This window comes from Diospyros lotus, chromosome 11 (assembly GCF_014633365.1).
Source record: "Diospyros lotus cultivar Yz01 chromosome 11, ASM1463336v1, whole genome shotgun sequence".
NCBI lineage: Eukaryota > Viridiplantae > Streptophyta > Magnoliopsida > Ericales > Ebenaceae > Diospyros > Diospyros lotus.
In genome coordinates, this window is record NC_068348.1 from 4,746,594 (window position 1) to 4,759,663 (window position 13,070).

General features: G+C 36.5%; 1 protein-coding gene across 4 annotated transcripts; it reads left to right on the forward strand.

Moving 5' to 3' along the window:
• Positions 1–496: 496 nt before the first annotated feature.
• LOC127813567 (SUN domain-containing protein 5) lies at positions 497–12,933 on the forward strand. 4 transcript variants are annotated; one of them, XR_008026131.1, is made up of 6 exons: positions 497–855; positions 1,075–2,423; positions 2,504–2,589; positions 11,099–11,298; positions 12,020–12,157; positions 12,540–12,933. XR_008026131.1 is itself a non-coding variant. In XM_052354589.1 (6 exons), the coding sequence occupies exons 1-5, from the start codon at positions 687–689 to the stop codon at positions 12,100–12,102; spliced, it is 1,887 nt and encodes a 628-aa protein (XP_052210549.1). In that variant the 5' UTR covers positions 498–686; the 3' UTR covers positions 12,103–12,114; positions 12,480–12,933. The 4 variants fall into 4 exon arrangements, 2 of the variants coding, with proteins under 2 accessions (XP_052210549.1, XP_052210550.1); XM_052354589.1 differs by having other exon boundaries at positions 498–855; positions 12,020–12,114; positions 12,480–12,933; XM_052354590.1 differs by having other exon boundaries at positions 498–855; positions 12,020–12,114.
• Positions 12,934–13,070: the final 137 nt, after the last annotated feature.

Sequence of the window (13,070 nt, forward strand, 5' to 3'; positions counted from 1 at the left end):
AATGAGATACAGAAAGTATTCTAAATTTTTGTCATTTTCAATATGTTTGTTAAACTTATCTGACAAACCTTAGATAAGAAGTCACTTGACTTCTTAACTGTGATTTTTTAGATATGTTTATCTCTCTTTTCATCAAAATAAGTATATCTTGTATTTTACAAATAAAAAAAATGACGTATATGTCCTCCAGTGTATTCTAAAAAATTAATAAATAGTTTGATAAAAATTTTAGAATACTTATTAATTTTATGTTGACTATTCATATCTTGGTTTAGAAAATATTTAAATTTTATTTTAATTTTAATATAATTTTATCTTACTTATTTTAATGAATGTCTACATAAAAATATTATTTTTATTAAAACATCATTAATTAAGCCAACCGCTTTCCTACGGTTCAGGCACAATCTTTAATATTTAGTTTCTTTTAATTTGCTTGCCTTCTGTTCTTTCCACCAATAATATAATCGCAAGCCATTTTGGGATTCAAAATGATTGTCTGATTTGGTGAGTTTTTGGGGTTTTTTTAAGATAGTCAGTCGATTTGGTGATTAACAGTAATCCACGGAACCGAACAAAGAACAAGGCCGTTGAACCCACGCAAAAATCTACAGAGCAAACCAAACCCAGAAAAAAAAAAAAAACAAGCCAGGGAAGTGATTCTCTGCCTTTTTTGACGATGAGAGATGAAGAGACACCGAAGGGATGACGCCATAAACATCAAATGTGGAAGCAACAACGTTGGAAACAACGAAAGCAGAGCCCTCCTCCAGCTCCGTTTGCCTTTGTTCTTCTCGTTTTGGTTTCTCGTGTTCTTGTTCTACTCTGAGCTCGGCCTTACCCGTGGTAATGGAGGTACTTTCTCACCCACTTGTGTGTTCTTTCCAATGCCCATTTCCTGTTTTCAGGGTTCTTGTTTTGGGTACAACTTTGTGTCCTTTGGCTGTGATCGTGTAAATTCTGATTGTACCCTTTCTGGTTGTTGCTTTAATTTCTGCTTCCCTATTTCTATTTTTGTCAAAATTGGGGCAGTTTCTTTGTTATGTTGTCCTGATTAGGGTTTATCTTGGGCAGGGAACTTTCTTGCTGGAAATAAAAACATGACTAATTCCAGTGTTTGTGATAATAAGCCATGTAACTCTGAGGGTTCAGAATTTGGAGACGGGAACAAGAGTGATTATGTAAATGGGGTGGTGTTAAAATTTAATGTGTCCGTAGCTAGTAATGGCTCTGATGTGCATGATTATCTCCATACAAATTCCGGGTACTCGCTTCGGGGAACCAGTGAATTGGAGGAAGCCGTATGGATTTTTTTAGGTCACCCAACATTAGTGTGTGGGATACAACCTCAAGAACAACGAAAGCAAAAGGCAGTAGAGCAACTAAAGATTGGGAAAAATCATTCATCTTACCTCAATCTGGATGAGTTTCGGAATATTACAAAGCAAAAGAGCGCTGTGGTTGCAACAACTCGGCTTGACAATATCACCCACCGGCTTGAGCCTGATGGGACGGAATACAACTATGCCTCTGCAGCTAAGGGTGCAAAGGTCGTGGCTCATAATAAGGAAGCAAAGGGTGCTAGCAACATATTGGGGAAGGATCATGATAAATATCTGAGGAACCCTTGTTCTGTTGGGGGAAAGTTTGTTGTTATTGAGCTGGCAGAAGAAACTTTGGTTGATGCGGTTAAAATTGCTAATTTTGAACATTATTCTTCTAACTTCAAGGAATTTGAGTTGTCTGGGAGTTTGGTTTATCCAACTGAGTCATGGTCCCCGATAGGAAAATTTGTTGCTGCAAATGTCAAACATACTCAAACCTTTAAGCTGCCTGAACCCAAATGGGTTAGGTACTTGAAATTGAATTTATTTAGTCACTATGGTTCGGAATTTTATTGTACATTGAGTGTTGTTGAGGTATATGGCATTGATGCAATTGAGCGGATGCTTGAAGATTTCATTGTGGCTGCTGGGGAGCCTGCAACTAATAAATTGCCTCATCTTAATTCAACAGCAATGCCTTCCTTATTATTGGATCCAGGTTCTGGTAACAAGAAAATGGTTGGCGAAGTTCAAAGTGTGATTGAGGCTGCCAGTAAGGGTATAGAAGGCATAAATGAAGGACAAAAGCCTAACACAGATGCATTGAAGAATCCAACTGGACACATTCCTGATCCTGTAACTGGAGTTAGACAACCATCAAATGGTAGAATACATGCTGATGCTGTTCTAAAGATCTTGATGCAGAAGGTCAGGTCACTTGAGATAAATTTATCAGTTCTGGAGGAGTACATCAAAGAGCTAAACCGAAGAGAAGGGGATCTACTTCCTGAGCTTGAAAAAGAGCTATCTAGATATTCGATGCTTTTAGAGAAAAGCAAAGGAGATGTCAAGGATCTCTTGGAATGGAAGGAAATAATGGTACATTTACCTCTGAAGTTCCTACAAAGGAGATGAGTTCTATAGACTCACTTAACTCTTCTGATTCTATTTATTTCCAGGAGAAAGGAGTTACTGATATTGAGTCGTGGAAAACTATTGTCTCATCCCGCATGGATGCATTGGCTAGAGAAAACAGCATGCTGAGGTCAGCAAGTTGTCTAAACTGTGACCTTTTGATTCACTTCTTTCCTGTTCAAATTAATTTGTTCTCATTCCTGAATACTGTTTCTCATGTTTGGTTAAAGGTATTACCATTTTTGTTTGGCTATTGCGCATTTAGTGTCAAATTACAAGCTAAGTGTCACGCCCCCAATTCTACCCATGCTAGCACATGCAACACCTAGTCAATGTCACATGAGGATGAGGCTAGGTAATGAAGATCATAGATACAAATATTTTGGGAAACAATACTTTAGGTGTAAAAGTAGAAATTAATATTATTTTATTAGTTTCATTATTTTAATTTGTTTCCAACCCACAGACATGCAATAAGCACAGATGAAGATATGACATGTTCTTTAATAAAGGTTTTAGAACTTTATGGGGTAAAGTTTGCAAATACATTCAAGTTTTAATAAAGAATAACACATATAGTGTTGAGTGAAATCAACCTTCTTGGGTGTGAAATCAAATTGATTTTCAAAGATGTTAGTCTCTCTGCTCAACTAGGGATGTCCAATTAACCCCATTTATATACTTGTTTTAATAAATGTTCAAATAAGCCTTATGCCTATATCCCTCAATTATGAATTTTCATACTTGTTTTAATTAGTGGAATTGTAAATGGGGTTAATTGGAGATCCATTGAGAACCCATTTACATTCCTACTGGGAACTTTGCATATCATGTCAACCTGAGGATATTGTGACATATAGGGAAAATTCTAAAAGATGCTGAAATCCTTAATTGATTCTTTTCTTAGTTGGTTAGTTTGCAAGTCAAGGATATTTTGCAGCCTCTAACCAGAACAAATATCTCTAAATTAGTAGTTTCTATAAAAGAACAATTAGCATCTATATTCTGTGGCCACAGAAATGTTATGGAAAGGGTCACAATGAGCATTCTCCTTCAGCCCGTTCAACTTCTCAGCTCAACGTGGGCACAATAGGATCATGTAATATTGTTCTTGCTGTTATCTTTTTCCAGCAATTCAACATCTACATTGTGGGCCGGCAAGCTGAAGGCATAATAATGTCATGCTTATGTTAATGCAGGTTTTTGAATTTCTGTGAAATGACTTCTAACACCTTATTCTCTAACCTAGACCATTCTTGACCAAAAATCTAGGAGTACTAGTGTAGCCAAAACAATTAGGCTGAGAAAGGCATGTCTTCTCACAGGAATAAGGCAACACAAAGACATGGACATGACATGTGTACTTCATGGTTTAGTTTATTGATTTCTATGGTTGCTGTAAAAGAACGTGAAACAAGCTGAAAGAACTGTATATTGCTCGCTTGATCTATTCCCGGGTAGTATGGGGTATTTATATACAACACCTAGGTTATCTCCTATATTCTAGGAACATATTTGAATGTTTAGAAGATAAAATACAACAACAAGAATTTAAAAAAACTGCTGAGATATGTTGAATTGTCTACTGCATTTATCCCTTTATTTTTGGAGTTTTCTAATCTCCAAATCACCTTCTCACTTTATCCTTTTATCTCCTATTTTTCATCCATAAGATTAGGAGATAAATCTAGCTGTTACTCAAATTATTCTTTGAGTAAATTGTGACATTTCCAACACTCCCCCTCAAGCGGGTGAGTGGATATTCTCCATTCCCAGCTTGCATGTAATTTCTTCAAATCTAGTTGTAGGAAGACTTTTTGTAAAGACATCTACCCATTGATCATTTGAAGAGACATATGGTATGGTGATGAGACCATTGTCTAATTTCTCTTTGATGAAATGTTGTTCAATCTTTATATGTTTAGTTCAATCATGCTGCACTGGGTTATGTGCTATGCTTATTGCTCACTTGTTGTCCTCATAGGTTTTGCTCCTTTTAATCTCAAATCATTGAGAATAATTCTCAACCATAATAACTCGCAAATTCCATGAGCCATTGCTCTTAGTTCTACCTCAACACTAGATTTGGATACCACTGGTTGTTTTTTACTCCTCCATGAAACAATATTTCCTCTAAGAAATATACAATAACTTGTAGTAGATCTTCTATTTGTCAAGGATCCATCATAATCAACATCCTTGTAAACTTCCATAGTCAATTTTCCTCCTCTTTTAAACAAAATTCCTCTCCTTGGTGTGGCTTTCAAATACTGTAAGATTTTGTGAACATATTGCATATGTTTTTCTCTAGAATCATGCATAAATCTACTAGCAACCCCTACTGAGTAGGCAACATTAGGTCGTGTATGAGATAGGTAAATTAACCTTTATACCAATTTTTGATACTGACCTTTATCAACAACACTTCCATCTTCTTGTCCTCCCAATTTGTGATTTTGCTCAATTGGTGTATTGGAAGCTCAACATCCTAGCTTCCCCGTTTCTTTGAGCAAATCAAGAACATATTTCCTTTGGGAAATAAATATGCCTTGTTTAGAGTAGGCGACATCAATCCCTAGGAAATATCTCAACCTTCCCAAATCTTTAATTTCAAACTCTTTAGTAGCTGAATCTTCAATTTTTCTTTTTCAATATCATCATCCCCAGTTACAATTATATCATTAACATATACTAGGAGGATAGTGAGTTTACCTTCCTTTGAGTGTTTGATGGAGAGGGTATGATCTTCTTGGCTTTGTCGATATCCCATCCTTAGCATAGTTTTAGTAAATCGGCCAAACCATGCTCTAGGAGATTGTTTTAGTCCATAGAGAACTTTCCTCAACTTGTAGACTTTGTTTAGCCCAAATTTATTCTCAAAACCTAGTGATAATTCCATGAAGACTTCTTCTTTTAAACTCCATGTAGGAAGGCATTTTTAACATCAAACTGTTGCAAATTCCAGTCAAAGCAAGCTACAAGAGATAATAGGATTCTAACAGTATTCATTTTAGTCACAGGTGCAAAAGTTTCTTGGTAGTCGATCTCATAGATTTGAGTATAACCTTTTGCAACTAAGCGGGCTTTATGCCTTTCCAATGACCCATCAGTTTTGTATTTGAGCGTATAAACCCATTTACAACCTACTATCCTTTTCCCTTTTGGTTGATCAACCACCTCCCAAGTCTTGTTTTTTTCTAGGGCATTCATTTCATCCCTCATAGCAAGAGGCCAGTTCTTATCTTTTAACCCTTCATGAACAGTCCTTGGGATAGTTATGGAGTCAAGATTTGAAAGAAAGGTTGAATGCTGCAAACATAACCAGTGAGAGGAAACAAATTGAGAAATAGGGTGTTGAGTACACTTACGGGTACCCTTCCTCAATGCAATAGGCCACTCAAGATTAGTAGGGTTATGAAAGTTAGAACAATCAGGTTCCAAAAATTCATTGCCTAATGTCGGTTGGAATTGGTGAGTAGCTCTTGGTCCAAATTAAGCTATGGTCATCTTGAGTATACAAGTGTAGGGTCCTTATGCTTCCTTGGCTCTTGCTGATTTAGAGGTTTCAACAATGTGGCTGGCGTAGGGGAGGACTGATTGCTAGTCATAGAAAGGTCATTGTCATGATCAGCGGCTTTAGGCAAAGGCAAAGGTTGGTCTTGGGTAGTTGCTGCAGTCAAGGGCTGGTCTTGATCAGTGGCTATAGGCAAAGACAAAGGCTGGTCTGCAAGTTGGCCTTGGTCAGTTAGTGAAGGCTGCAAGGGCTGATCATGGTCAGTTGCTATAGGCTGGTCCTGGTTAGACGGTGAAGGCTGCAAGGGCTGATCATGGTTAGTTGCTGCAGACAAAGGAAGGAGAAAAGCTTCATCTTCTAAATTGAAATAGTGCTCCCCCTAAAGATGAAGGTTGGGAGAAGGGAAAAATGGTTGATCTTCATGAAATGAGACATCAAGAGATATAAAGAACTTCCGAGAAGGGGGGTGACAACACATGTATCCCTTTTGAGTGTTAAAATAACCAAGAAATAGGCATTAAGTGCTCTAGGGTCAAGTCTAGTGTGATTGATTTTGTGGATATGGACAAAAGCGATGAAGCCAAAGACTTTGAGAGGTAAATTAGTCAAATATGGTAGGTGAGGGTAGGAAATAGAGAGTTTTTGAAGGGGATGGACTTTGTTGGTCAAGGATCCAAGATGGGGTTTGGTTGATAAGTTGTGTGGCAGTTAAGACTACTTCCCCCCCAAAATAAGATGGAACATGGGTGTCAAAAAGAAGGGCTCGAGTCACATTTAAAAGGTGACGGTTCTTCCTTTCAGCCACCCCATTTTGTTGAGGAATGTCAACACAAGAGGACTCATAAATAACTCCATGGGATTGAAAAAAATGGTGTAGGGTATGATTAAAATATTCCGTCCCATTGTTTGTCCGAATGCGTTTTATGGGAACCCCAAATTGAGTATGGATGAGTTGAAAGAAATGTTGAAGGATCTTTGGAACTTTAGATTTTTCTTTCAACAAAAATAGTCAAGTGAACTGAGTATAATCATCAACAAAAGTAATGAACCACTTATTCCCGTTTAGATTAGAGACTTTGAAAGGACCCCATACATCAGAATAAATTAAATCAAAAGGAGCTGAAGTTTTTATTGATGAAGGTGGAAAAGATATACGATGGTGTTTAGCAAGCTCACACACTTTACAATGAAAATCAATACTAGAGACATGCAGGAATAAAGAAGGAAATATAACTTTAAGAGAACCAAAACTGAGATGACCTAAACGTCTATGGTAAAGCCAAATATCAAACTGTTTAGGTGATTTGGCTTGTGTTTCAGCAAGGTGTTTCTTATAAGCAACAAGAGCCTGCACATTATCAAGAAGATATAGCCCATTTTGGACTTTAGTAGCTCCAATCTTCATCCCCGATATTTGATTCTATAATACGCAATGGTTATTAGAAAAGGTAATAATGCAGTCTAGGTCTTTGGCTAGTTTAGAAATAGAGATGAGATTAGTAGTGAGTTTTGGTGCATGAAGGACATTAGTTAGATGAAAAGAAGGTGTTAAGGTAATGTGGCCTTCTCCAGCATTAGTAAGAGAGGATCCATTGGCAACAGTGATTTTGTGATGCCTTGAACTTGGTGTATAGGAAACAAATGAAGTAGAATCACAGGTCATATGGTCAGTAGCATTAGAATCAAGTACCCAATAGTTAGGTGGAGATGTTCCAGAAGCATTAAAAGAAGAAGAAATAGGACACTTGCCATTTTGGGGCAAATGAACAAGAACTAGAGGACTTGGAGAGTGTATCAAGGAGACTTTTCAGTCATTCAATCTCTTCTTTGATATCAATACCTGATGAGCAAGTTTGCCATGGCTAAGAGTTGTCTTGATTAGTGAGATTAGCCTGGCCATTGGGAATTCCTTTAAAACCTCCCAATCCGCTAAGTACTTGTTCTTTTCCATGAAGTTTGAAACAATTTTCTTTTGTGTGTCTTGGTTTCTTGCAGTAGCTACACCATAAATCATCTTTGTTGGACTTAGATCTTGTTTTAACTGCAGCTAGAGTGGTTTTGTTTACTCCCATAGCAGATTCAACAAATGTTGGTGGATCAAGCATGGCAGAACATTGTGTCTCTTCTCCTTAAAAAATATAGAATACTTATGAAATAGGAGGCATAGGATCATTTCCTAAAATCTGCACTTTTACTTGGTCATACTCGATAAGACCAGCAAGAAAATCAAATATTCGATCTCTCTCCACAAATGCAAAGTGTGTTTGAGAATCTTCAGAGCAAATCATTGTCATATTCTAGTAATGATTAATCTCAGACCAAATACTAGTAAGAGTGTTGTAATAATCAATCACTGTCATCCCTCCTTGCTTCATAGTAGTAGCCTTGGTCTGCAGCTCATAGATAACTGTTGCATCTTGCTTTATTGAATAACTTTTGTGGAGAGTCTCCCAAATGTCATGAGCAGAAGATAGAAACATGCAGTTTCTACTTATTTCTGGTAGCATGGAGTTCCAAAGCCATGACATAATCATAGCATATTTTTCATTCCATGCCCCAAACCTTGAATTGATAGTTGTATCGATTAGGTGAGACAGTTTTCCACACCCCTTTAGATAGGTAGAGACTACTTGAGACCATGGAGTTGATAAGCTAAATTGATTGGATGGAGATCATTATGATAGCCAGGTGTATTTTCAATCGGCTAAGAATTACCCCAGAAATTAGTGGGTTGATTCCCTAATGAAAGATCATAAGGATTTGGATTGATTGCATAAGAAATTGCAGACATGGTAGTTGCAATATCTGCTAAATAGATGCAATGATTAAGACTGAAAAAGGGAGAGGATTGAAAATAGTGGCTGAACAGCAATGAAGGCTGTAACAACACCAAAAAAAAACATATGGATGGCGGCAGAAAAATTAGGGTTCCAAGAAAGAAAGCTCCGATGCCATGTAGAAGAAGATGAAATAAGCTGAAAGAATTGTATATTGCTTGTTTGATCTATTCTCAGGTAGTATGGGGTGTTTATCACAACACCTAGGTTATTTCCTATATTCTAGGAACATATTTAAATGTTTAGAAGATAAAAAATAACAACAAGAATTTAAAAAATTGTTGAGATATCTTGAATTATCTGCTTCCTTTATTCCTTTATTTTTGGAGTTTTCTAATCTCCAAATCACTTTATTCTTTTATCTCCTATTTTTCAGCCATAATATTAGGAGAGAAATCCAGCTGTTACTCGAATTATCTTTTGAGAAATCCAGCTGATATTTCTTATAGTTGCTTTATGCAATAATAGGAATATTTTCTTGCTAATTTTGTTTTTCAGCCTAGGGTTAAAATATTCAATATTATTGGTTTAGTACATTCTCCACTTATGTACCCTCATTACAAATAACACGAAGGAAAAAAATGTCAATAATTAGAAAAGAATAGTTTTGTTGGGATAATGAGCCAGAATAAAGGATTCAGTTCATTTAATAGTTAAAGATCAAGCTAGTCCATTATATGAACTAAGGGGAAAAAAAAATAGAAAAAAGAAAGAAAGAAACAGTCACTAAGGCTACCAGTCATTGAAAAAGTTGCACATTTTTTATTTTGCTCTTGGTTATGTTTCCTTCTGTTTTGTAATTTGAAAAACTTCAATATGGAGTACCTTAAAAACATGTTATTCTGCCATTCTTTTATTATTGTTTATAATTAGTCGAAGTTTCAAATCCAAGTTTGCTTCAATCCAGTTGATTACATATTGTGGGTCCTTTTATTCAGTCTCACGATAAATTCATGATCAAAAGATATGATCATGCATAAAAATGATTGGCCAGCTGGAATCTATATAACCACTCCTATGTAGTGGGATTAAGTCTTGGTGTTGTTCCTGCTGCTGTTGTTGCTCATAATACTCTTGATCTCTAAGTACACACCTGCAGGATGTATCTGGTCATGGAGTCTCTTGGTATAGAATACAGTCTACCTTTGAGATTCCTGTAAAATTAGATTGCCAAACATATAAAAAAAGTTCAGCTAAGCTGGAATTCATTTGGCCTTGTTCTTTCTATGTCTTGTTAAGCTTGATGCTAGACCTAAGGTTGCCAATTTTCAATAATCCGAATGGAGTCATGTCAGGAGCTTGGGCTACTTAACAATCCCTAACATTTTGTATCCATTGTTTCCTTCCTATTTGTATGTTATTATTTTGGATATTTCATTCTTATAATTTAGTTAGTTGCTAAAAGATCAAATAAGTTAAAATTTATCAGATGAGATGTATGGATATATAGTTGTCCAGGATTTACTGCTATACACGAAAGATTTTTAGTCCCTGATTTGTCAAGGGAGACATACTAAAGACCATTGTGCCACGATGCTTTTTCTGGTTTGGAATAGAGAATCTTGGTCAATTCTGTGTCATAAAAAAAGAGCATTGGTGTCGTGTTGCTTCCCATCAAATTTGAGCTTTGAGTTTTATGAAGTTGTGAATAGTGATAATTAGGAGTGGTAGACATCAGGGATGGGGTGGTTAGAGACATTTAATGAATCTCTGAACCTTATATCTGGAAAAAGACAATATTTTGTGTCAGATAATTTGGAGTGGTAGTATTTTGAGGGCAAGCCTTGGTGGCAATGGTAAGGTTTTTTGCGATCAGAAAGTTATGGGTTCAAATTGTGGAAATAGGAATAGCCTCTTTGCAAAAAGCGAGGGGAAGGCTGAGTATAAATATGACCCTCCTCAAACCCTCACAAAGTGGGAGCCTTGCACACTAGGAACGCCGTTTAATCTATCCGTGGACAGAAATACCATAAACTTCAAGTGCTTCTAAATGAAATGGGACAAACATCTGCAAGGAATAGGCTCACACTCGAAAAACATATTATGGAAATGGTATTGGTCATGCTTATTCTCCCCCCACCCCCCTTTCCCTTTTTGTAAAGTTACCAAGTGTTAATTAAAACCTCACCTAGTTGGATTCAGGCTTGGAATTGTTGTTGTTGTAGTCATTTGAATTTGACATTATTGTCCTTCATTCCCACCCTTCTCTGTTAAATTCCTTTTCTTTTTCCTGATATGTTTTTTCTTGTCTCCTCGTCTTTGTTCCTCTTCAAAATTTGTTTTGGCAGATTAGACATTGAAAAGATTGTTAAAGATCAAGTAAGTCTGGAAAATGAAGAGATTGCTTTGCTATTAGTGAGTGTTTGCTTTGGATTACTTGCAATCATCAAGTTGGTTTCTGAACGAGTCTTGATCAATTATGGAGCCTCTCCATCTGGTGAAGTACGCCGGGCAAGTAGAGGTTGGATATTGATGCTTGTTAGCACTGGTATGACTATATTCATTACCTTACTCTGTAACTAGTCTCCTCAACGCAGCTCTTGAGAACTGGACTGGATATCTCTTTAGCTTTCCTCTTGTAATTATCTTCCATTAGTGTAGGAGTTGAAGCAGAAAAAACCCTTTAGCTTATACGATAAAACTTCTCTAGTTTCCCCCCCTTGTACTGCCAATTACGGTAGTGTTAGTTTAATCGAATTTAACTTGTGAAGATCAAATTCCTTTTTCTCTAGACCACTGCGTCCATGAATCATAATATGTTTTCTTATGCAGCTTGTGCTCATGTAAGAGCACTAAGAAAACATGTAAGGCTTCTTCTTCTTTTTCTGTTTCTCCATCTCTCTCCCCCTTCAAGCTGGTGCTGGATGCAGGGATGGTAGTATTTCTTGTAAACAGGCCTCTGAATGACTATTGTCGAAGGCTTATTGATGGAGGGAGAGACAGAAGACTCATTTGTAAACGCTAGGGACTGGTATCCATCACAGAGAAGGTTGGAACTGCCCCTGTTTCGGCCTAATGACTCCTCAAGAAGTGTTGTTATCATCTCAAATGCCAGTGCTATACCATGGAAGGCCAACCTTCAATCAAAATTAGTTAAAAAAAAAAAAAAAAGCAGCCATCTTTTGCCATTTCTAGATGTTTTATTGTTTGATCTCATGAGTTTTACTCTTGACTGTTGACTCTGTAACGCACCCCTTTTCCTTTACCAGGGCTGAGAGGACCCGCCGTAAGGAGGAATTCGCGGGCGGACCGACATGTTTGCCATTTACAGTGCAGAGAAAAAACTGAATGAGAAAATAAGATTGTGAGTGCTCTCAAGTTGCGTTTGATAGGGGTGAAAAATGATGGTGAAATTCGAATTTCATCTAAATTTTAAGAAATTTTATCAAACATATTTTCAATTTCATGAAATTCGAATTCCATCTTAGTTCAAAAAATAAAAATTTTCTTGAAATCAAGCAATTAAAATTTCTAAGAATTGGGATGAGAATTGAAATTCTATAGAATTAGAATTTCATTCCTATTTTTCACTTCTATCAACGCACTCTTATATTTCCATTTCATTTCATGCCATTCAATTTTGTCCCTAGTCCGTTGCTACTGTGAACATGGATATGCTCTGTTCCTTGTGGGTTGCTGTTATGTTCATTCATTTGCTTGTTTTGACAGAAACCATGCTCTGGGTGACCAGTTGCTTTACTAAATTAAGGTTGCTGGTCAATCCTGCAGGCTTTGCCCACCTCCTTGAATTGAAATTAAAAGCAAGCCTGACTATAACACTATTAAGCCAGTTCTCTCTTGACACGTGCTTTGAAGAGCAAGTTTTCAAGAGTCTGTTATCCGCTCAACAGCCAGAAGCATTTTAGTATTGAAATAATGTTATTTTAAACAAAAGTCAATGGATGTTTTGATTTAAATAACAAGTCCACGTCAAAATTTTGCTGCTCTTAGTGGGGTGGGTGACATAAATTTTAGCTCGTTAAGTATTTCATTTTGCTGTAGATAGGAAGACGAAAAGTATTCATTGACTAGCAATTTTATTTATTTATTTTTTTTACAACAACAATAATATATTTAGCTTTTATCCCATTATATAAAGTTAGTTACGTGAATTTTAGACTTCTATGTGAGTTATGTCATAATTTATCTAGAATTTATATTTGAATTTTACTAAGTTTTATGCTGATTGTCGGCTACCTAACGCAACTCTCATCCTTTATTCGGACTTGGGACTAGCAGTGGATAACATCCTTTAGCAGA

Bases quoted from the DNA above. Each gene is read 5' to 3' on its own strand.
- LOC127813567 (XM_052354589.1), top strand. From the start codon at position 687: ATGAAGAGACACCGAAGGGATGACGCCATAAACATCAAATGTGGAAGC. The intron at 2,424-2,503 runs GTACATTTACCT...ATTTATTTCCAG, and splicing joins TGGAATGGAAGGAAATAATG to GAGAAAGGAGTTACTGATAT. The intron at 2,590-11,098 runs GTCAGCAAGTTG...TTGTTTTGGCAG, and splicing joins AGAGAAAACAGCATGCTGAG to ATTAGACATTGAAAAGATTG.